Genomic DNA, 24,901 nt, shown 5'->3' on the forward strand with positions numbered 1-24,901 from the left:
TTCAAACCCACACTAGCTTCTTCTAGAAATTTATTACCCGAATCTTCCGGCCTTTCAAACTTCAGTGATTTTGCTAAAGTACTCTCCTCACCCTTTGATGAACCAAAGAAAGATAAAGGCGAAGGAAGACTGGAATTGACAGAAAAAGAACTTATCTTATCCACCTTGGTGTCAAGAAAATTGGGCTCATTCAAAGTAAAATCAAGGGAAGGGGCTCTTTCTTTGTGACTGATGGATTCTAAACCTGAGGCAACAGTTTTTGCTATAGGTGTGATCTTCAGCAGTAGCGGCTTTGATGAACCAAAGAAAGATAAAGACGAAGGAAGAATTAAATTGAGAGAAAAAGATTGTTTAAGAGGTCAAGGTTAAGGCAAGAACTTACCTTATCCACCCTGGTGTCAAGAAAATCCTCGTGGATGAGCCTATCATTTTGCTGAAGACTAGGAAATAATGCAAAAAGTCCCTTATGTTCTCCAATCCTCGTGGAGTGGATGTTGTATTATCTAAGCTTAAGAATTGGATACCGTCCAGAGTCCTCGAGAGAACTAACTTCGGCCGGAGCATTATAAAGCTAGTCCTCGTCGATCCCTAAATCCTCATTGGTTAATACCTGAACCTCCTCACTCGAAGGACTACCCCTAGCATGAGCCTCTTGGAAAGGTGAAAGTGATTTGCGTCTAACGTAGACTTTCTCATAATTATGTATCAAATGCTTTCTTGTATTTTCTGAATTGATCTTTATTCTATCAGAATATTTCTTGAATGGATACATCGATAATATTGTCGATTATATGAATCAGTGATGTTTCTTCTCGATTGGTTAGCAAGACATTTCATGTGAAATAGCAGGCCTATGTTTATGTTTTTGAGGTTACAAAGAGTATTTTTTGGAGGACGCAAGATTAGTTTTGTTCGATATTGATCTTAATATCTCATCTCTGTAATGGCTTAAACTTTGTAACGAGTTGATTTAGTGAAAATGTCGTCTACCTATCTCTCATATCTCCTTAGTAGCTTTGCAAAATAATAAGTCCGCTCAATGCTTCTCTAAATTGAATGAACGTGGTGGCATGGTAGCCAAAAATACAATTGCTGAACATGATGGAGGGTCAATATGCTTGATAAACCCACTTTTACCTTTTATTTTCAGTATCTAAAAGGCTGATGATGTATATGTTCTACCAACTTCAGTTGATACAATATATGATATGCCTATAACACCGTGTCTTCTCACCTTTCGGGCCCTTTGTGGACATATTGGTGATGCTTCTTGACGGCATTGAAAATTTAAGATGCACAATAAGATGCTTCATCCTATAAACTCCTCCTTTAAGAGTTGAGAGTGAAACCAAAAAATAAAAAAAGAAAGTGAGGTGTGTTAGGGTTTTAATATTTAAAATTAGTTGACTTTGACTAGGTTTTTAAAATTGTTGACTAGGTTTTTAAATTGTTGACTAGGTTTTAAAATTGTTGACTACAATTTAAAAATCTTGACTATCTGCCTCGTCCGCCTGCTTGCCGCCTTGCCCCGCCTCGACCCGCCTGCTCGCTGCCTCGACCCGCCTCCCCAACGCCGTATAGCTTGGGCCGCCTAAAACACCTGCCTCATGCATAGGTGGTGCGGTCGAGGGCCGCCTAGGCGGCCGCCTCGACCGCCATTTAGAACACTGATTCTGAATGGTGATTCGCATTTTGTCCTGATTGCTAATTTATGTAGTTAAATTTTTTTTTATAGGAAACAATATTATATCCATTAATTAAAAGCAATTAATTGTAGTGGCAGACAAGTGATAGTGTGATACACATAACTTTATGTAGTTAAAACTTAATTGTGAACATGGTGATATTTGTTTGACTGTGTTTTTAAGATTAAAAGGTGACTGATATACTGAATTGAATTATGTTTAATGGTGTTCATGACATGTCATTGAATTTCATGCTATTGTGTTATAAATGCGTACAGTTTATCAATAAATTTCATATGTAATGCTTTGAGAATGAATTGCATTATAACACTTGAAGATATGTCAGAGACATTTTTCTCCTATTTACAACTTGATTTTAAGAGATGATTTTTTTTTCAATGGAAGAGTTTTTCATATTGCATCTGCTGAGTTAGGTAAATTAATTTTCGTAAGGTGGTATTAGGGATATCAAATCAGAGAGAAATCTTTAACAAACAAATGCAACTATTGGGATTTACTTGGTCAACTCTCACCTGGTTTGTGGTTTCTTAATGAAAATAAATAAGAAAAGAAAATCGATGTCGTCTCTGCACTCCAAACAAGAGAAAATTTGTGAGAAGGAGAGAAGGTTTTGTATTTTTATGTATTCTTGCTCACTTGTCATTACTCATTGTCATCATCAATTTGATGTGATTCATTTTTCCTTTGATGTTGGAATCAACAAAAGTTCATTGTGTATAATACAGCTTTTCATCAATTTGGAATCAACTCCCGACTCTTTGTTTCGAACTGACTCTGTGAAATATGTACTAATTGGGTTGATGAGAGATCTAAGGGGGATTGCAATGGCCACCAATAGGTTAGTGCTTACTGTTATGTACTACATGTTCTGATAGCACGTTCAGTAGCTTTAATGCATCACCTACTATTGTCTTCTTTATTTTCAGTCGCAGAACTTATGGGCTTCTCTTTGATTGGATTTATCCTGCTCACATGCCTATTCTGCTAAGGGGAATTTCACATTGGTCTGATACACCAGAAGTTAGCTCTCTTTCTCAATCCCTTCTTAACTAGTACATTTCTTACATATTTATTTTTTATTTTCTTCCTTCTATTAATTTGAAATAAAAAATCAAAGTGGTTGTATAAGACTTAATTATTTGTTGTTAAGGACCAGCATATCTTGGCATAGAATGCAGGACCTCGGAAGTATTATTGAATGGACCGAAAATACTGTAACTACTTGTATTCATTCTGCCATAGGATTGATCACTGAAAGGCCTTGCATTAATAGATATTAATTACTAAAGGGTAAGCATCTGTAATCATGGGAAGAATGATCAGAAAGTCCATCTGCCACCATAGTGCACTGTTGAAGGGGCGGGTCTATCATGACAGAGAGATTGGGATTTTGTCTTTATTCAATACCCTAGATTGGAGCCGCTATTTCAGTATAATTCTTAGGTGGCAGCAGTTTGCTCCGGAAACCAGCTAGATCAGAGATGAAAATTGAGGATGGAGTCTGAGCAGTAGAGTATGTTTTCATGGCTTGGAGGTTGTCAAATGTTGGGTGAAGATGGGTTTTTCATTTGGTTGTTGCGGAAACCTTCACTATTGGTTGTTGGAAATAATGATTAATGACCCTAAAAATGGACAAGTATACGAAAAATGAAGAAATCGTGAAAGGTCTATAAATTAGATGTTTGGGAATAGTTTATTTTGAACTTTCTGGTTTCAAACCCAATTCAGTTAAGCCTATTGGGCCAAAGTGTTCTTTCAATCGGGTAGACCTGGTGAGGTAAAAATTGTGTAATGGCTGTGTATATTCTCTCTTCTTTTAGCTGTAGTTGAACTACTAAATCATTTTGCTCTAGCTACTGGCTTTTTTACGGCCATTGCCTAGGGAGGCATATGTCACTTTTAGTCTTATGAGGAGAGTTCCTGTATGTGGGATTAACCTCATTTTTTTTATATATGTGTTAGCAACTATTGCATTATTTTAATCCTTTACTCTATAATACGAGATTATAACATCACTTCTGTTCCGCATAGGTGACAACTCCATTGCTGAAATTCATGGCCGAGTTTGTTTTAAACAAAGCACAACGTTTGACTTTTGATATTTCATCTCCGAATGGCATACTTCTTTTCAGAGAAGTTAGCAAGTTGCTAGTCGCGTATGGCTCAAGGATTTTAACAATTCCAAATGTTACTGACGTATATGCATTCAAATACAAAGGAATATGGATTTGTTTAACTATTCTTTCAAGAGGTAAAGGTCCATGGCCTCGAGATTTGAAATAAATCGAGGTTGTTTTCTTGGTGACTTATGGTCTTTGTTGATGAAATATTGTTTCATTTCATATCCGTCTAAGTTCATTAGTTTGTCTTCCATTTTTAAGATTTCTTGGACGTATGCATATACGATCAGATAGGACATGAGAGTTGTGCTTTAGTAATCTTTATTGAAGTTTCATTAGTCATGCAGGTGATCAGTTCTCTTTCTTATTTCTAGATTTCTAAGAACATCACCTCATATAGCAGTTTCAATTTGTTTTACAATCCAGTTTGTGCATTGAGGTTATGACACATTCATGTGCACATGACTCTTATCTAGCTCTTAGGTAGATCTCTGTGCACCAATTCTATTGATTAGATCTTTCATTTTTCCTCACGGTGCAGTCAAATGTTAGCCATATCTTGGAATGGAAGATAGTTCCTAATTAACACAACTAGATAAAAACTAAAAAGAAAGGATAGTTCCTAATCAATGTTCCTCTCCAAATGTTTTGTTATTCCAAATTTTCTAAAAGCATAGAATCAGGACAAGTGATTGCATACTTAGCTGGATAGCCAGCTGGGAGATCTAGCGTTTTTTTGGATATCCTGTGTTATTTATTCTTGACTTCTAAAATATATGTTCTTTCCATGGAATGACAGCACTTGCAGGAAATTATGTGAATTTTGGTGTGTTTGAACTCTACGGAGATAGAGCACTCGCTGATGTACTTGAAATTGCCCTTAAAATGACTCTATCAATTCCACTGTCTGACATTTTGGCTTACAGAAAGGTTTGTCTGTGTTTCTGATATTTTTGTTGAAGATTTCATGGTTGTTGATTGAAGCACATTAGCCTCTGCTACTCTGTCCACGCTAGACTGTGCATTTGTGACCAACTTAGTCAGACTTGTGTTCTGATCTGCTCATGCAATGGCCCAGTAGCTAGATTAGTGTGTTTTCCTTTCAGTTTTGAATCTGGTGTGCTTCAGGGAAAACTATTGAAAATTAAGGAAAATTGCTTCCAACAATATTATTGTATTTTTCATTTGATAGCAGCCATATTTCCACTGATTCTTGAAAGGATAGCTAGAAATGCAAATGAATCTAGGAGAGTCGGAGTTCTTGGAAAGCACATTTGAGACCAAATAAGAAGCATATTTTGAACGAAGTAGTTATTGTAAAATCTATCCTTCTGGTTCTGCAGAGTGACAAAAATATCAAAACGTTAATAATTTTGACATCCATTTTTCTTCTTCTTTTATGAACTGTAATTGCTTAGTCCGATTCCTGTCCATGAAGTTTTCTCATAATGTTCTTATTCTCTGCAGTTAACGAAGGCTTACTTTGCCTTTGTGGAGGTTCTGTTTAACAGCCATCTTGTTTTTGTGTTGAGCCTTGATATACACACCTTCATGCATATTGTCGGTTCACTTGAGTCTGGTCTCAAAGGTCTCGATGCTGGTATCTCCTCTCAGGTTTGTTAGATGAATCTATTCCTAGCACACTGTATTATTAATATCGTTACACATCTAACCCCTATTTTAGCTTTTTTCATGAGTCTTCAATATGTATTCTTCCTCTGTTTTGCGTCTTTTTGTTTTGTTCATGTTGTTCATTTATGCACGCATGTTAAGTGGACTCGGATACATGCATGGTTGTATAGAAATTCATAAATAGATGCTGGCTGTTCGTAGTATCATTTTTATTTTTCTCATTGTGGTCACCATGCCTGCTGTGTATGTTATATTACAACAAGGCTTGTAGAAGGTCCTTTGTTATTAGTTAATGATTATAATTCGTGATCAAAAAGCCCAATAAATGGGTTTAAATGAGTGGGTGTAACTAGTTCACCCAAGATGTATTTTAATGAAATTCCAAACAAATCCTTTCAATCATTTCACAATTCAAATCAATCATTTAAAACTATTATTACAAGATGATTTTTTCTCTCTACGTTTTCCTGTCAACCCTTTTCTCATTTTAGCTTTTTCATACCCATTATATATTTCTTCTACATACCACTTCCATTTTGAAATGCATATTCGAACACTATCTTAAAATCATTTTAAATGTTGCTGTTGTAATTTCTGAGTCGAGTAGACCAAATGTTGGGATAATGGGTTTATCAAAACCATTTGTAATGGGTAAATTAGGGAGAAGACATATTCCTTTAACTCTTAAAAAATTTGGTGATAAAGAAAACCACCTTTATTTTTGTCATTTCACTGTGAAAATTAATTTTTTGGCAGAATCACTTATATTCAGTGCATCTGACATGTAAACTTAAAAGGGGGCCACAATTTGTTGTGATTACAGTTACTGCAATCTGATATAGAGCCTACAGATATTTTCCCATGAGAACTGGACCTCATTTACATTATTTATATATGCTAGGCTGCTTGGTTCAGTTTGCTAGTCATCTTGAGAATTCTTCTATTTCCCGTGATTGACACGTTGGGAAGAAGGGTGAAGGCTTGTGCAAATATTTGCTTTATTGTTGCCACCACCACCACCAATATATCTGGCTTTAAAATGACCTGGCTGCACGTGTTCGTGATGATTCGTTATGATTCTTAGCTTTCTGCATGATAATCTGCAAATGTTATGATGTGAATGAATTATAATAATTTACCGGGATGGTATCAGTTTAGACAACATTGTTGTTCGAATTCTATCTGCTATAGTTTCATGCGTTCTTTCTAACTTTTCAAATTCTTGAGTTATTGTTGTTGATGTGTATGTCACAATTTTTTGTCATCGCATCTTTCTGAAATTTTAGAAAACAAATGTTTATGTCTAGAATTATTCACTTAATGTTTATATTTCTATTTTATGGGGCAGTGTGCATCCGCTATTGATAATTTGGCCGCTTTCTATTTCAACAACATTACCATGGGGGAGGCTCCATCATCACCAGCTGCTATTAATCTTGTGAGGCACATAACAGAATGCTCAGCACTACTACCTGAAGTAAGTTGTGTTTTCTACTTTTATCTAAACTTTTTGGATATTCTCTCCATTAATTTGAGCCATTTTGAATGTGTACTTGACAAAATCTTTGCTCGTAGTTTTCTCAACTTGGATTGTTTTATTCTAATATTTGACCTTACCTAAACTGGTAATTTTTACTGAGTTTTCTTCCTGAAAGGCTTGGGATTGCTTGCATTGTTTTGTTACTTTTTTGGGGTGAGACCAAGTAGAAATTGAGTTCCCTTAAAATCTCAATAAAAAATGATGTATCATAACTACGAGAGAAAATATGATCTCTAGTTTGTTGTCATTTATATATAGCATATAACGGATATATATTTATGATAACTCAAATATAGTTCTTTTTTCTTTATATTACATCGTGGGTATCTGATTAATTTAGCAATGAAACCTAATAAATACTTGGCATGACCTAAGATAATTGTTAGCTGGTTCAATGAAATTGTAGTGATAATTGAAATAATATAAGTGAAATAAATGAACAGAATGAAGAAAATAAGAATGAGCACTGGAAATGTGATGTATTGATTAATGTTTTCCCTGGAAAGACCCTATCAGAGCTAGTAACAAACTCAAAAATGATTTTCTGAATAACTAACTTACTAACGCCTCTCTCTCTTAATTTTCCTCCCCATGCATAGCTCGAACATTTCTTTTTGGGCCTTCTATAACACACAATCATAATATTGGGCCTTTCCTTTTCACCTATTTTCCTAGAAATAACTATCTATCAAAGAGTGAGAAACCGGTCTATTTAAGAAATACGACCTGAAAGAAAACTTTCCCTACCCACTCCTCCCTTTCATCCCCTAAAATCTTCTTCTATGCCAACATTCCTCTTTCCCTTTGACACCCGTGAATGTATCTTATAAAGCATTGTTGTCTTGTCAAGACTCGAGAAAGCAATTCTTTGAAAACTTCTAGATGACCAGCCCTCCAAAAGAATGCCGACATTCCAGCCTTGCTAATCTTGAAGAGGTTCATGTCTTGTCATATCAGACATGCACCTCAAGAGAATGTCCACCTCAGGCATGCATTGAACAATAATTACTTCCTTTAGCAGCTCACAATTGATCACCACTCTCCAATCCAAACCATCTTCCGACAACTCTATGGGTCGATCATACAAGACGAAGAACAAATTGAGTTTCACCTATTAGATTTTAGATTTCTTCCAAAATCTGCAAGGGAAATCAGACAGAGGAGGTTGGGGTATAGAAGGTGTGGAATGGAGCACTATTGATAGTGAATCTAGGAGAGAATTTGAGAGTCCTTTTTCCGAGACATGTCTGGTTTGAAAATCAATTGGGAAAAGAGTGCTTTCTTGGGAATCATTCGTGAACAAGTAGAAGTTGAGAGGTTAGCACGACAATTGGGATGTGGTAAAGAGACTTGGCCTATTACTTACTTGGGTGTACCGTTGGGAGTCAATCCACTGAAAGCATCATTCTGGCAGCCAGTGGGGAAGAAAGCATTCTTGTCTAGAGGGGGAAGATTAACATTTATCGGTCTTGAATTCCATCCCGATATATTATATGTCTTTATTCAGAGTACCCAAAAGTGTAGAGGATTCGATGGATAAGATCTCAAGGAATTTTTTATGGGACGGGGCGGATGGTGATGGCCACATGCATTTGGTCGCATGGAATCAAGTTTGTAAACCGAAGGATAGAGGGGGGTTGGGAATTGCGAAAATTAAATTCAGAAATACGGCCTTGTTTGGGAAGTGGTGGTGGAGATTTTCCAAGAAGATGGGACATTATGGAAAAGGATAATTGTTAGTAAATATGGGTTACAAGAAAATGGGTGGGATGCGGGGTTGACAAGAAATGTCACGTTTAGATGCTCTTGGAAGTTTATTTCCCGAATATACCCTACTTTCAAACATAAGATCTCTGTTAAGGTGAGAGGAGGGAATAAGGTTAGATTTTGGGAGGATAATTGGTTGGGGGACTCTTCGTTCAAAGGTTGCTTCCCAGCTTTATTTCAGCTATCATCATTTCACAATTTGCCTATATCATATTTTGTTCAATTTGATAATGTCACGTTCAACCACTATTGGGAATTTCATTTCAGAAGGGGGGTGAGAGATGAGGAGTTTGACGAGTTGTCAGAGCTATTAGAAGTCTTATAATCGGTTAGATTAGTTGAGGGGGTAGATGATTTTATTCAGTGGAGTGGGGATTCTTCGGGTATTTTTTCAGTTAGCTCATTCTACGACTCTTTCTTCCCAAATCATCTTTTCCCACAGTTCCTATTTTTCAATGCTATTTGGAAAATCCCGGTCCCAAACAAGATACAGCTTTTTTCTTGGACAGCCACTCTGGGTAAGCTACCTACCTCGGAGATGATCCAAAAAAGATGCCTCGGAATTGCTTTGTACCCCAATTGGTGTGTCCTATGCAGAAATGAACTAGAGACTCAGGACCATATGCTCATCCATTGTCCATTCTCGTTAGCATTGTGGGCTAGAGCGTTGCAAGAGCTGCGGTTGGTTTGGGTGATACCTAAGTCAACAAAAGAGCTATTTAATATGGATTTGGGACAAAGCACAGGTAATAGAGGAAGAATATTTTGGCAAGTCGTGGTTCATTGCATATGTTGGACGGTTTGGTTGGAGAGAAACATAAGAATATTCGAACGAAAAGAGGCAAAAACAGACAACTGCTTGGAGAAGATCAAGATTGACATTGCTATGTGGATTGGAACTCACAAAGAATTCAAGAATGTTTCAATTTTCGATTTGATAAAACATTGGGAATATGTGTATCACTAAGTTGGTACTAATATTGTGTGATAAATCATGACAGTGAACTTCTAGTCCACTGATGTAATCCATTTTACTATATTATCAATAAAATATTGTTTCCTATAAAAAAAATGGCATCACCAATGAAACATACATATGTCTAATACCAAGAAAACAAGAATATGTTCAAATTAAGGATTTTCGCGCTGTCAGTCTGTTTACAAGTCTTTACAAGATTATTTCCATAGTGTCGTCCCTAAGATTAAAAAAGGTAATTCTTATCACAATAGCTGACTCTCTGGGTGCTTTCATCGAAGGTAGACAGATCCTAGACTGTTGCCTAATAACAAATGAGGGCGTGGAGAAAGTTGGAATAAAGAGTAATGGTTGGGTCTTCAAGGTTGATTTTGAGAAAGCCTATGACAATGTCGATTGGAGTTTTTTGGATTTTGTGTTACTTAAGAAAGGTTTTGGAGAGCATTGGAGATGATGGATCAAAGGATGTCTGACGAGTGTCTCTTTCTCGATACTTATTAATTGTAGGCACTAGGGTAATTGTAGGAGGGAATTCACTAAAAGCCTCTATTTGAGAGTCGGTCTTTTTCAAGATGTCTAAGAAGTTAGCGAGTTGGAAGAAAGCTTTCTTCAAGATGGGGTAGATTAACTTTGATTTCAACGATATTGAACGCTTTACCAATGTTTTTTCCAATGTTTTTTTTTTCTATTCAGGTGCCTCGGGGAAACAATGGAGAAGATTATGAGAGATTTCTTGTGTGATGGCCCCGTGTGACCCAACGGGGACCACCATTGTCATTTGCTTGGGACCAAGTTTGTAGACCAAAGGAGCGAGGAGGCTTGGGTACCGGTAAGTCTAAGGAGGAGTAGGGCCCTATTAGGGAAATGGTGGTGGAGATTTTCCTGTGAGGGGGATTCGTTTGGGAAGAAAATTGTTGTCAGTAAATACGAGTTACAGGATAATGGGTGGGATGCGGGCATTGCAAGTAGTTTTACATTTAGGAGTCCCTAGAAATTTGTTTCCGAGATTAACTGGCTTTTCTTCTGTTAGCAAGGGTTCTGGTTAGGGGGGAATAAGATTAGATTTTGGGAGGACAGATGGTTGGTGATATTTTCCCGTCTCTATTTCAGACATTGATGCTTTGTGCATTTCGATTCATCATTCAACCATTCCAATCTATCTTGGGACTTTCACTTTCGGCGGGTTCTCAGGGCTGAGGAGGTTAACGATTTTAAATTTATTGTTAGGATCATCGGAGAGGGTAAGTTTGATCGAAATTAACGATTTTAAGCTTATTGTTAGGATCATCGGAGAGGTTAAGTTTGATCGATGGTACCGAAGGCACTAGGAAGTGGGTTTGAGATTCATCAGTGCATTTTTCGGTGAAGTTATTGCAGTGTCTGGTAAATTACCAATGTGTGAGAAGATTCAAAAACGGTGGACTAGTTGTTTTCTTTGCCTAAGTTGGTGGTTGTTGAGGTGGAGACTCTGGATCACTTGCTAATTCATTGTCTTTTTATGAGCCATCTTTGGTTCAAAGCATTGGTGGAGTTGGGCTCAGCTGGGTATCCCTAAGATCATCTGGATTTGTTCGCAGCAGATCTAGGACATGATCTAGGTAGGAGGGGTTGAATCTTTTGGGTTGTGGTGGTTCACTGTCATGTTGGTCCGTTTGGTTGGGAGATGAATAGAAGGATTTTTGACAATTTTGAAGACTCGTTTGAAGAATGCTTGGACAAAATTAAATTTGAGGTCTCATGTTGGAGTTCGAAGAGCGCGGAGTTTAAATTGTTCTCGGTTTCAGATTTGTGTAGGTTTGGAGTCTAATATTATGTTAATATGACAGTTGTAATCTTTACCAATATTATAATAAAAATAGTATTCTATCAAAAAAAAAAAATGACAGTGTGTCTCATTAACTATGCATGGACCGCAGGTTTGCTTTTTGTAATTATTATTTTTCAATTCAAATGATATCGTTTCCTTTGTATAAAAAAAGGCTGCTGGGTATAAAATGACTAGTTTTGCCTTTATATTTCTTAGATATTAGGAAAGTGTAAAAAAGGCTGCTGGGTATAAAATGACTAGTTTTGCCTTTATATTTCTTAGATATTAGGAAAGTGTAAAACTATCAGCCGTATTTGATAAACCATTAAATTGAAATTCGTTAATTTCCTCTAGAACGTCCTGTTTCATCACATCCGAGTGTTCTTGGAAGACATTGTCAAGAAGCCATGTGGGCCTGGGGCCTTATTCCTTTCTCAACCAAGATTCAACAGTTTTTAAAATTCTCGTGCTTGTGCTTTATTCATTCGCTGCTTTTTCTAGATGTACAGTAAGTAGTATTGAACATTACACTTTATGAAACACTCCATATTTGATAATAATCAATTGACTTAACTCCATATCATGCCCATTTTGTATCATTTGCTACCTCTACTGTTTATCGTGTGATGCCCAGCCGCCTAAGAAGATATTTGAGATCAATCTAAGAGGCATTTCCTTTGTCCAAAAAATTCCTTTGGAAATGTAAATTAGGACTGCTGCTGATCACAGAAAATAGCATGCTTTGGATATGGAAGGTGCAAAGTAACTTCTCATGGCTACTTTGTGACCCATGGTTGCTTTACATAAAAGTGGATAAAAATGAGCTAGCAAGCTTGTTGTATATCCTTAGATTTTGCCATTAGAAACAGTTACTCCAGCAAGCGTCAAGCTTTTTCAAATGTCTGTTGATGAACTTATTTTTCTTCATCTCAGATCACGTACTGAATGTCGTCGTCACTATTTGTTTATTGATTTTTTGCTTTCTTATTTTAATCTAACTTCCATGTTTTCTTTTGTTCAGATACTTAAAACCCTCTTTGAGATTGTTTTATTCGAGGACTGCAGCAACCAATGGAGTCTTAGTAGACCAATGTTGAGCTTGATGCTGATAAATGAACAGGTTTTTCTTATCGGCCTTCACTCTCTGCTTTTAATTCAAATTATTTGTCGAATTTGTCCAGATGTTTATGTTCGAGATGGCAAATTATATTTGATTATCGAGCCAACATCATATCATATAGTTGTGATGTTTCCTTGCGTTTACTAATTCGTCAATCATTCCTCCCCAACTTTTTCAGTTTCTTTCATTTTTTGACATATTCCATCAGTTAAGTTATTCTCTGAAATCTGAATCTGTGGACACGCTAAAGAATCAGAAATTTGTGTAGCATTACTGGCATGGTTGGTCTGATCAAATGTTGACATCAGTTAATTATATGAGTATTGCATGAAAAAGCTTTCATGTTCGTTGTCAGAGTCTTGGAGAATATTTTTATTGTGGATTCCACCCGTGGTTTTAAAATTTCATGTCACTTGCTTCAAGTATTGGCAATATGTGGATACTTAATTGAATCTAACTATTTCATGCAGATGTTTACAGACTTGAAAACTCAAATTTTGGCCTCGCAGGTGACCTTTATGCTGTTTTACTTAAAGTTCCTATGTTGGTGGAATGTTTTGTTATTCGTTCTACTCTCTTATATCTCAAATTGCAAAAACTATGAGGATTTTGCTCAAGATTGATGAATCTTTTCAGTTAAGGAACTAATAAACCACTTTTAGAATTTCTGTTTGTCGTTTTAGTAGCTCTGAATTGTCATGGAGAATGAACCAAGAGGATAAAACAAGGAGACTTAATGTGAGGGTGAAATGGGATAGATGCTAATACTTAAAAGTTATTATTCAAATGACAATTCAAGGAAATTGACCTTTCTCCTCCCCTCTCTATTCAAATAAATTGGGAGAGGCAGTGTGGATATGGGGGAGAGCAGAATGAGGGGATTTCTTTCTCTATATTAGGAATTTAGGATCGTTTCTTGTCTCTATCGGTATACATACCTATGAGCACTTTATATTTTCTACGTCTTGAACATACTCTTTATGACAAGGAAGTGCTGAAAAATTCGGGGCTTCCTAAAATGCCCTGTTCATACTTGACGCCATTTCTTTCTATTCTCTTCATGTTCTCGTTTATGACACTTTATGAACAATGTAAAGGTTAAAAAAATCTAGATTAGGGTTTCCTTGTCAAATTCCATGTTTAAATCCTGAAAAGCAATGATAGGAAGACAAATGTGACATAACATAGAACTCATAAAATCTTCACAGAATGTCACTACCCACAAGATGAATGTCGTAATGGATAAATCTCTTGGTTCTTTTGTTAGTTATTAAGTGCGTTCATTTTAAATAATTATCGTAGTGTAACTACATGTTTCATAATCTTGAGAGTAACAAATTTGTTAGAATATCATCTTTGATTGTTAGCAGTTAGCATAAAGATATGGAACCATTGTTGGATAAGATGCTGGAAATTTTTTATGCTTGATCTTTTTCAAGGCCAGATCAGCCCAAGCTAAAGTTAGGATTCACCATATACTCTGCAAACTCACTAACAAGAGTATTCATGCGATGTATTAGACACTTTCTCCTCTCTTTATTTGTTTGATTGCTGGTGGTTGCATATCGATGTCTGTGCTTCTTGACGTTGGTGTGTAATTTAAGATATATATATATATATATATTTTTTTTTTTCTGGGGGGGGGGGGGGCGGGGGTGTATGGGGGCTACTGTGGTGGCTTGGTAGGTTCCTAAGAGAGTGTGACATCGTCCTTTGAGTATTATGGGATGGAGTTATTGCGGGTGTGGAGATGGAGACCGAGAGTATTGGAACTATTTAGTTTTCTTCTGCAGTTTGACAAACACTCTAGTTGTTTCGTGTCTGGACGTTGTATGTACATTTGAGAGGAAAAGAATTACTTGTTCTTTCTGTTGACTCATGAATATCCTCAAGTTGGCAGGATATTATTTTTTAATTCCTGAATATAATTAGACAATTCCTAATTTTCGTGTTTTACCCAATGCTGAACTGTTACACTTGGGAGAGAGATTTCCCAGATTTTCTACAACCCAACATGTACTATGTTCTCTGTTGTAACCGATAGGCCTTTGAAGTTCATGGCATGATATGTATATACTTGAGTATCACGCACGGATTTTCTCTTTAACTTGAGAAACTTCATGTTGAAATGTCTTTCCAGTATGATCATTGTATTTTATGCCATATTGCAGGCTGTTGACCAGCATCAACGTCTTGCCTCTTGCTTTGACAAATTGATGGTTGATATCACCCGAAGCTTGGATTCAAAGAACAGAGACAAGTTTACCCAAAATCTTAACGTATTTAGGCATGATTTTCGTGTCAAGTAGCTCCCACCCTTCTCTAATAATTGTTGAGATGATTCTCCTGCAGCATTATGACGGTTTTGGTTTTCTTGGTAAACAAATCGCCTGAAGTTATACTAGACTCATATACGGGATTGTGTGGGGAATAGTGGCGACATTTATTTCTTGACATATGGCTTCAAAGGTTACTTGTGACATAGACTATTGGTTTATCTTGACAGAACTTGTGGCCATGAGTAAATTGCTGGCTGTTGTTATTTGGCATTGTATAGTAGGTGTACATTATATCCCAAAGATTTTGGTTCCGTAGGAGAATTAGTTTCAAGGGTATTTTGCACTTGTGCATTTCATTCTTTCATTAGTCAATTACAGAAATTATGAACAATATTGGATCGGTTATACAAAATGTTGAATTTGGTGCAATAGCTTTACAGATCCCATTGTGCGGAATAACTTTATTTTTGGAAATCTACCATTCGGATATGCATTGGTGGTCCAAGCCAAATCTCTCTTTTTTTTCTTTGTATTTTATAACCACCCTTTGGATAGAGATCCCGTGCTCGAAGGTGTCCCAGCAAAATTTATCTTACTCTGAAATCAAAACTATGGATATGGATGTTTGTGTAAATATTGATGTACCATTTATGAGTTTTACCTTATTTATAATTATTGTCTCAACTGTCCCGAGTTACTGATTTATTTTTACCCTAAAAAATATGGGGCCAGGTTATTGATTTGTTAAAATTAAGGGTATGTTCTTTTGATAATGATTCTGTCCTGATTAAGAAAATAATATTGGAATGTTCTTTTGATTTGTTAAAATTAAGGGTATATAAACTAATTATTTAATTTAATCGAGTTTTAATAAGAAAAATTATTTTTGTGAATAATTAGACTGAATAAAATCAGTGTTATAAAAAACGGTAGCCGGGCGGTAGAGCCTATGTGACTAGAGGGGTTTAGGTGGTTGTCTAAGCGGTTTTTTTAAAGTTTAAATTAATTAAGTGGTTCATGAGTATTATGTTTGTATATAAAATATATATTATTATAAAATTTAAAATTGTAATAATAAATGAATCATCCACATCATTTTACTACTTTACTACAATCGTTGTACAATGAAAATTAAATTTATTCCATATTTTTTTCAACATAATATATTGATATTAAACATAACATCTAACTCACTAAGTTCATCTCCATATTTTTTCAATACTTCTTCTGTATCGGATTCAAACTCAAAATCAATGGCTTCTTTCTCCTCTTCATCCGATACAAATTCTTCTTCGTGAAGTTCCCTTACATCTTCAACATTTGTCTCAACATCTTCATCTCCACCATCAACAATTCATCCTTGTGCCATAGTTGCTTCACTATAATTAAGAATATCATAATTTGTTTTTTTATGTGTAAACCGCCTAGGCGGATTTTTAATTGTAAAATCGCCTAGGCGACTTTCGCGGCCGATTAATATGGTGGCGCCTAGAAGTTTTGACTAGCCTAAAATCGGGGGGGTTTTGGGCGGCCCGTCGCCTAGGTGGGGATTTTTAGAACACTGAATAAAATAAATTAAATTATTTTAAAACAAATAGCACTATTTAATTAAACAACAAATTAAGCTTTAGGAGAAATTTAAATTGAACCAGAGACCAATGGTATGAAACATCAATTATTTTCATGTATTGGATTTGATAAAACAAGAATTATTCTAAAGTCGAGATGTGTAGGATCGATGTTTACCACTTTACCAAAAACTATACAATTGGTATCAAAATCAATGTCATGTGTTTGATTTTCATTGATTGCAAGGAGTGCAATTATTGAGATGTAGATTGTTGGGTGCAATAATTATTCCTGCTTGGTAGAGCGATCGAACCGTTGTGCTTGTGTTGCTGTGCGGTTTAAAAGATTTGAGTTGCACCATTCCACCAGCTACAACTTTTGGTAAAGCTGTGAGCACTCGATCCTACAAGATGCATTTCTATAATAATTATTGATTTATTTCTAGATTTAATAATCTTGTTTTTATTTAACAGTTCAATTATTTATAATTGAATTGAATTAAATAAAAATACATTCAACAACAATGGAATTTCTGAGCTTTGTTTAAAATCGTACACTGAAACCGAATACTATTTTTAGTCGGCTTAACTATGTGATGATCAATATTTTTGAAGTTATATTCAATCTATTATCTTTCGAGTCAATATCAAAAAACATGCAATTAATTGTTCAGATTAACGGTTAGAGATCTACGCATATATCAATCAATAACATAAAATAAATCACAATATTAATCAATCCAATATGCAAACAATTATCACAAGTTAGGTCCTATTGAGGTCCTAGTCATAAGATGGATACTCCATGAATCAAAACTAGACAAAAATCTAATATTTGAATTCATGAAGATAAATAAATAAGAATAAAGAGAAGAAATCTAGCTGAATATTGCTTGTCAAGTGCCTCTGCTCCACCCCTGGTCGTCGTCTTCAAAGACAAATCTAATTTTGTACGTTATTAAGAAAAAATCATCTACCTACCTCTTGTTCTTCACATTATCATGATATTGTAGTCTTTCACGAGTAAATAGGAGAGAGAAGACAGAGAAAATATAAATTACAAAAATAAAACATAATCCTCCTATGATAGGATGAAGTCTATCAATGAGGAAAATTGAGTTTTTATTCCATAAAAAAACTATCAAATCTATATTTATCTCAATGTTTTCCTTTCTTCAAAATATACAATGAATCAAATATCACCATGGTATTTTTATCATCAATTTTGAGCTTCTTTACGCGATCACAAGGCAGTCACAAAGCATTTACAAAGCATGGTCTTGCTTTGTTTCAGGACTTCTCTTGTTTTATTCTTTTTTTTTCCAATTCTTCATCTTAACAACTTTAAATATGATAAAAATCATTTTTCTAGCTCAAATTTATTTTAATACCCAGAAAAATTCTTCGATCTTATCATAAATCTTATTGAAAGATAGGAAAAACTCTTTTTATTAATTATTTCTTTCATTATCGGCAATCATTCATACTAGACGTTAAATTCTTTGATGTATTGTGAAGGAAATTTTGGATTGGACAAAAATATTGAGAGTAAGAATGTTCATAATTTTTTTTATTTATTTATCAAAATATCACAATTATTTTTGAAAACTCAGAATCATCGTAGGACCAGCTTTCTAATTTGAATTAAATTAAACAAAATAAAAAATTAGGGTTAATAAATACAAAAAACTGATTTTTTTTAGTAGAAAATAGAGTAGGGTTCATTTCATCCTACCTTGTGTGGCACTGTCCCCATGAGGTGATCAAAGGCCCAGATTTACACACACATACACCCCATGAAGTGATCAAAGGCCCAGATTTAATCATCATATAAAATCAATGGCTGAGATCATGTGAGGGCACTACCCCCACAGGTAGCATCTACTCTACCATAGAGTAGGTCTCTTGTGAGACCGTCTCACGGATCTTAATCCGTGAGATGGGTCAATCCATCTCTCACAATTGACCCGGTTTGTTTAAATTAGGATCTTTCTCAATTTTGCCCTCAATTTATATAGCAGTGCCCGGTTTGCTTAAATTTCTCAATTAAATATTAATCAAACCAGGATCTTTCTCTCCACTCTCCACTATTGTGACTGACGTCTCTCCTTCTCGCTTCCGATTGAAAAATCCCACAAGATTTAGCAATTGGTTTCCAACGGTTCTCGATATATTCTGGGCAATTGTACATGGAATCAACGTTTCTATCCCCTCAAAGTGTCGTTGAAATCTTCGCATTGCCGGTTATTTTTTTCCTTTAATTTGATTCTGGATTTTTTCTTCAAATTTGTTTGTGTGTTTTGGGAATTTTTTTCATTTATTGTTTTCTGGGTTTCATGGACTACTCAACAACTGGGATGAGGATTCTTGTATCTATTCTATTAAATTCTGTAATTGAGAATGAATTTTGTACAGGGGAGCTCCTAGCCAGGGTTCTTTATCAAGGGAGTAGCAAACCTAAAAAAAGTGTAAGCAAATTGTTGAAAAATATTCATAATAAAGCTGCTGCAAAAGAGATTTTTGAATATATTTCTTACAATTCCCATGCCACATTCATATTTCGCTTGCATAAGTTGAGCCAGCGCACTTGGCCAAGGTAAGTAATCTTTGAATACATTGCTTCTTTTTTATGTTTATTTTTTAAATTACAGTTAAAAAATATTGTTATTGAAGTATCCATCAATAAGTTGGTATAACTGTAATGGAGAATAACAGCATAGAGCTAGTTTCTTGCAAGGTAAATTACTGGGAAAAAAAGATTAAAAAATAACATTGCATAATTCTATCTAATGTATTTTTGCATTGTGGTTAAACTTGTAATTGTGTATAGTATCAATTAATCCCAATATATTTCAGCAGCTTTAATGAAATTTTTCTGTAAATTCTGATATCTGTTCTCCTTGATAGTGTACTGCTTCCAGAATGCAGTTGGTATAATTATATTTAGCATTTGTTTCAACATGTTCATCATATGAGGTTGAGAATTTGTTGAATTTGTCGTGCAACAATCTTAGGGTTGTCCTATATTTCCTTGTTTCGACCAATTTGACGACTACAATCTACAATGGAGATTGAAGCTCAAACTGGTATTCAGGAAGGTAATTATTTTTTTTAAGTTAACGATACTACGACTTATCTATGTAAACATATTACTTTATATTGAGAAGGTGGTAATTTACTTGTTAATTTCTAAATGACATAACCAAAATGTTTGAAATTATTACTTTTCATTAAAAAGTGTAATTTCTCCATACCAACTTCTATAAATTTCTATACCTACTGTATAGATTATATGACATTTTATTTTCTATTTTGATGTAATTTAATTTTAATCTGTTTTTGTAGGTCAAAATTTAAATTCAATTGTCATTGTTTGTATCGATGAAGATGATATAAAAATTAATCAAGGTAAGATTAATATGATTTGTTTACCTACATTTTAATAATTTTGAAATTTTTGTGATCTTTATTTGTTTGCATATGAACTTTTTTAATTTCTTATAGATAAAACACCGGATGCAGTAGCTATCATTGAACAAAATGTACCTGTACCAGCCAATGAGGGTAAAGTTTCTAAATATCGTGAAAAGTATTAGTTTTTGCTCCAAAGGGTTAGGTTTTTACCCAAAAAGTATTACTTGTTTCTGAAATATTTGCAGAAGGCACTATTGATTGTGTTGATGTATCTGGTTTTCTTGTTGGTATGACAAGAGAAACAATTGATGATATGCATCAGTTGTACTGTAAACATGCTCGTGCACTAGGTTTTAGTGTCCGTAAATCAACCACTAGATGCTATAGCAATGAAGTTGTGGTAGAGAAATATTTTGTATGTTCTTGTGCTGGAGTAAAGAACTCAGGAAATGCAGATATCTTCAGTGATGCATCATCAACTAGAAAAAGATCAAATTCTTGTCTTACATGAACAGGATGTAAGGCTTCTTTGAGGGTGAAACTGAATGACGACGGTGTTTATGAAGTCCTAAGTCACGTGATGGAACACAATCATCCATTCACTAGGACAGAGTGGGGCCACCTTCACCGTTCAGAAAGAACAATTACAAAGGAGAAGGGTAAAGCTATTGAGGATATGATCACTTCTGGTATGAGATCAAGTGATTCTTTCCGTTATATGGTACAAGATGCAAGGGGGGAAGAAAATGTTGGTCATACCATGAAAGACCACATGAATTTTGTGAACCGTATGAAGATGAATGCGATAGAAGGTGGTGATGCACAGACGGTAATTGAAATGTTGCAAGAAGAAGATACTGAAGAGGAGGACTTTTATTTCAAAGTCAAATTAGATGATGAAGGAAGATTGTGTAATGTGTATTGGAGGGATTCGATGATGAAAGAAGATTATAGGATATATGGTGATGTCATGGTCTTTGACACGACATATCGCACTAATAAGTATAATCTGATATGTGCTCCATTCATTGGTATCAATAATCATTGGAATAATGCGATGTTTGGTTGTGCATTCTTAGCTAATGAGAAAGTTGAATCGTTTCAATGGTTGTTTGAAGTTTTTAAGAAAACAATGGGAGGAAAATGTCCAATCACTTTGTTCACTGACCAAGATCAAGCAATTGCAACTGCAATAGAGAAGGTATATAAATATTGAAATGTAGTTTACTGTTTTTTTTAGAAAATTGTCATAGTTTCTTTCTTATTTTGCATGTGAAACTTTTAAGAGATAATTTAAAACCTTGAAAGAGTTTATTTGTTGCTTCTGTGTTGGTGCAGATTATTGGCTGCCCTTTGTTGTTATACATAATCCAATATTTAGTAAGTACTGAAATTATGTACATTATCAATGTTTGATGCAGGTATTCCCACAAACAAGGCATAGGCTGTGCTTATGGCACCTTCAACAAAATGCTGTCAGTAGATTTGCACAACTGAAAAGTGAGAATTCCTTTAAAGTGGCCTTTAAGAAATGCTTGTCAGGTTGTGCTAATGAAAATGAATTTGAAAGCTGCTGGAAATCCATGATTTCAGAATATAATTTAGAAGATCATTCTTGGTTTTGTCTCTTGTATGAATTGAGGGAAAAATGGTGTACTGCTCTAAGCAAGGATTTTTTTCTGCTGGTATTCTTTCTTCACAAAGAAGTGAAAGCACAAATCATGCCATTGGATTTAATGCAAAGAAAAGCACCAGTTTAGCTGAATTTTATGGTATTTTGAAGGCAACAATAAAGCATTGGAGGATCAAAGAACAAAATAATGAATTCCAATGCTCAAAGTCGGTTCCCGAATCCGTCCTACCAATTACTGGGATGTTGAAGCATGCTTCTGAGGTATATACACTAACACTTTTCAGAGAAATTGAGTCTGAATTTCTGAAATCAATTTCTACTTGTTCTACTATTGTTTTGGTTGAAGATAGTATGATGGTTTATGACGTTTCATCTCATGATGCCAATGCATGTACCCATCGTGTTGTGTTTGATTGTTTTAGAAATATGATCACGTGCTCTTGCAAGAAATTTGAGGAGTGTGGTTTCCTATGCTATCATTGTTTAAGGGTCCTGCACATAAATTCTGTTGTTAGTATACCAGAATTTTATATTCAAAAAAGATGGACCAAGTTTGCCAAATCTGAAATATGGGATAGGTTAAACAGTAGAATTGAGAGATCAGAGAAGGCTGAGGACTGCATTCCTTGGCGTCATGAAATGGCAGGCAAGTATTATAATTTGGTGTTGAAATCCCAAGGAAATGAGGAAGCAAGAAGAATTGTTGAGGAAGGATACAACAGAGATACATTATATGTCGATCCTTTGATGACTTCATTGTCTTCCACCGAGCAATCAGAGACTTCTGTTCATTCATATTCATCTAATGTTGTTCGAGATCCTGCTCGTTCTATTACAAAAGGAAGAAGTCAAAGGATAAAAGGACATTTCCATAAAAGAAGAAGAAGAGAACTGTTGAATCAAATTTAATTCCAGCAAAGGAATTTGGTTCCAAAACTCCAAATGTTCATTTATTTTAGTGTATTTTTATTATTTGAATTCTGAAATTTGGATATTGTTTAATTTTGGGATATAAACTACTTCATTTTTAGATTGTAATTCTTGATATTTTATTAGTTCTTAAAGATATGCTTGTTCCAGTAATGGTACAACGAAAATAACTTATTGATTATGGTCCCTCATGCAAAGTCTGACTTTTCCAGACATTTAGTCAATTATTGGAATGAATTGAGTTTAATTACTGCTCTTTTGTTAATGTAATAGTGCATTTGTTTTTATTTTAAGCTATGTCTTCTTTCGAGTTTTCAATAGCAGGGTCGTGTCTCATCCAATATGGACCTCTTTGAACTTCAGATATAGCCCAAATAACGAATCTGGTATGTTTTTGTGGAACCAAATGAGAAGGTATGTACGTATTTATTTGTCTACAAATCAAACAAGATCAATCCCGATTCAGAAACACAAGTAAATTAACGATTCTCCCCTCTCAAACTACCATCAAATGACAAAACTACAAATTCTACATCACGTTTGAAAAACGGTCATTCTAAAATTTCAATTCTAGAGATATGTTAATTTATATATACATCTGACATAGTGTTTTACATAGAAGACGAGAAATGTAGAAGCAAAGAGGGTAAGCAACTCGGCATAACTTCTATTTTTATGTTTGCACATTAGGAAGGAGTTGTAAACTGGGGATAATAGGATCTACAGAAAACACAAACTGCAGCAAAATAAAATGTATTTGCAGCACATTCACAAATCAGTTTTCCTTAGAAGGTTGATTTTGTTCACCAAACAACTCAAAATTCAGAATGTCACCTCTTAAATGGCTAAAAAGTTAAAAATATCACAACCCAATATGTTGCAAAATGTTTTGTTTCTTTTTCTTCTTGATCTCTGCTTCATCTCTCTTTAAGGCCATTTTTTCAGCGTTCTTCTTGTAGAAATCAAACACTTTACTCAAAACATCGAATCTCAATTCATTTACCTCACTAAGCACAATGGTTGTACATATTTCAGCTCTAATACCACGTCTTATATCAGCCTACAATAAGTCAAACAAAAAATCAATTATAACTTTAAGATTAAAAGAAGAAAGTTAGTAAATACACTATAAGTCAAATTACCATACCTTGAACAAATTTGGAGATGAGTATACTAAACTTTCAAAATACTTCATGTGATGCATCAGGTATACACCACTATCAACGTCCCTCTTTTTTGTTTGACAATTGAAGGCCACATTTTCAATCTCATATTTCAAAATTCCATCAGCTCCTTTAACATGATTGTTTGCTTTCAAGAACATAACCATTTCATTATACTACAAATTGAAAAACAGAAAATAAGACTGCATCATTTTAAAAAAAATAATAATAATACTGCATCACACCCAATTGACTGTATCCATCCACCAAATTAAGAAACAATTGTTATAGTGTTGTACTTTTCAAACACATGTCAAAATAATGAAATTCAAGTATGTTAGGCAGTATACCACTATGTGTGCAGCCTGAAAGAAGGAATTTTCAGATTCATCATACTTCCAATTGTCTAGATACTGAATTTTTTGTTCACGAAAGTTGATAACAACTGCAGCGACATGGTTATTGAAACGAAATGGCAGGAAAATCTACATTTTCAAAATAAAGATAATTGTTAGTGAAATATTATTATTTAATAGTAATAAATTTCGAATAAAATCTAAAACAAGATTAATAAATATTTCCACGGTTTCTTACCATCTCAACCAAGCTCAAATAATAACTATTTTGGCTCAACCAATCATTCCAACAACTCCTCATACCAATTTTAGCAATGTCGACATCATGATCCACATAAACAAGCTTTTCCAAAGAATCAAAAACAATTCAGATTTCAACAACACTAATAAAAAATCTAAAAAAAAAAGAAACACATGATAAAATTTTGAATCTTACACTTTGGGTGAGGTTGAAGCAAAAACGTTTGTGTTTCTTTTCAATTGCTTCTTCATCATTGATTGATAGAGACCATGCATCAATGACAGAAAAAAATATTTCGTTCAATGGACTCAATGATAAGATGTTCTCTTTTGAAACAGTACAAATACTTCCACAACGAAACAGCATCTCCCTGAAAATTGAAAATATAAAAGAAAATCAGAATACTTTTTGCACAAAAAATGATACGTTTTTCACAAAAAGTAATACTTTGCATAAAATACTCGAATTATAGATTCATTAATAACTTACTCTTTACTCAATGTCTCGTCAACAAATAGACAATAATCAACCAATTCTTTCTGTTGTCGATCAAAACCAGACATGACATTTTTGTTGCTATTTATGAATTTTGAAAGATATCCAATCTCTTCATTATTAAGCCAAAAATCATCTGATCCAACATCAGATA

The 24,901-nt window shown here is 34.7% G+C and overlaps 3 protein-coding genes across 10 annotated transcripts in view; 2 read left to right on the top strand and 1 right to left on the bottom strand.

Moving 5' to 3' along the window:
* LOC140810641 (uncharacterized) overlaps nt 1–15,388 on the top strand; it is a 32,799-nt gene extending 17,411 nt beyond the window's left edge. For all 7 annotated transcript variants that reach the window (XM_073168503.1, XM_073168496.1, XM_073168499.1 and 4 more), the window contains 9 exons: nt 2,432–2,544; nt 2,633–2,726; nt 3,738–3,957; nt 4,626–4,756; nt 5,294–5,440; nt 6,807–6,935; nt 12,570–12,668; nt 13,139–13,177; nt 14,840–15,388. In XM_073168503.1, the coding sequence (XP_073024604.1) occupies nt 2,432–2,544; nt 2,633–2,726; nt 3,738–3,957; nt 4,626–4,756; nt 5,294–5,440; nt 6,807–6,935; nt 12,570–12,668; nt 13,139–13,177; nt 14,840–14,977 (1,110 nt within the window). In that variant the 3' untranslated portion in view covers nt 14,978–15,388. The remainder of the gene's footprint in view (nt 1–2,431; nt 2,545–2,632; nt 2,727–3,737; nt 3,958–4,625; nt 4,757–5,293; nt 5,441–6,806; nt 6,936–12,569; nt 12,669–13,138; nt 13,178–14,839) is intronic.
* Nucleotides 15,389–18,583: 3,195 nt separating this feature from the next.
* LOC140810947 (uncharacterized) lies at nt 18,584–22,611 on the top strand. 2 transcript variants are annotated; one of them, XR_012113362.1, is made up of 5 exons: nt 18,584–19,613; nt 19,861–21,130; nt 21,351–21,429; nt 21,713–21,823; nt 22,150–22,611. XR_012113362.1 is itself a non-coding variant. In XM_073168874.1 (4 exons), exons 1-4 carry the CDS (start codon nt 19,580–19,582, stop codon nt 20,438–20,440), a joined length of 423 nt encoding a protein of 140 aa, XP_073024975.1. In that variant the 5' UTR covers nt 18,584–19,579; the 3' UTR covers nt 20,441–20,782. The 2 variants fall into 2 exon arrangements, 1 of the variants encoding a protein (XP_073024975.1); XM_073168874.1 differs by lacking the exons at nt 21,351–21,429; nt 21,713–21,823; nt 22,150–22,611 and having other exon boundaries at nt 19,861–19,923; nt 20,020–20,079; nt 20,175–20,782.
* Nucleotides 22,612–23,231: 620 nt separating this feature from the next.
* On the bottom strand, nt 23,232–24,895 carry LOC140809517 (uncharacterized). Its single transcript, XM_073167174.1, has 6 exons — nt 24,742–24,895; nt 24,448–24,622; nt 24,250–24,354; nt 24,006–24,140; nt 23,640–23,831; nt 23,232–23,552 (listed from the first exon to the last, which is right to left on the bottom strand). Exons 1-6 carry the CDS (start codon nt 24,813–24,815, stop codon nt 23,355–23,357), a joined length of 879 nt encoding a protein of 292 aa, XP_073023275.1. The 5' UTR covers nt 24,816–24,895; the 3' UTR covers nt 23,232–23,354.
* Between the last annotated feature and the right edge of the window lie 6 nt (nt 24,896–24,901).

The sequence above is a fragment of the Primulina eburnea genome, chromosome 13 (assembly GCF_022965805.1).
Source record: "Primulina eburnea isolate SZY01 chromosome 13, ASM2296580v1, whole genome shotgun sequence".
Lineage (NCBI taxonomy): Eukaryota > Viridiplantae > Streptophyta > Magnoliopsida > Lamiales > Gesneriaceae > Primulina > Primulina eburnea.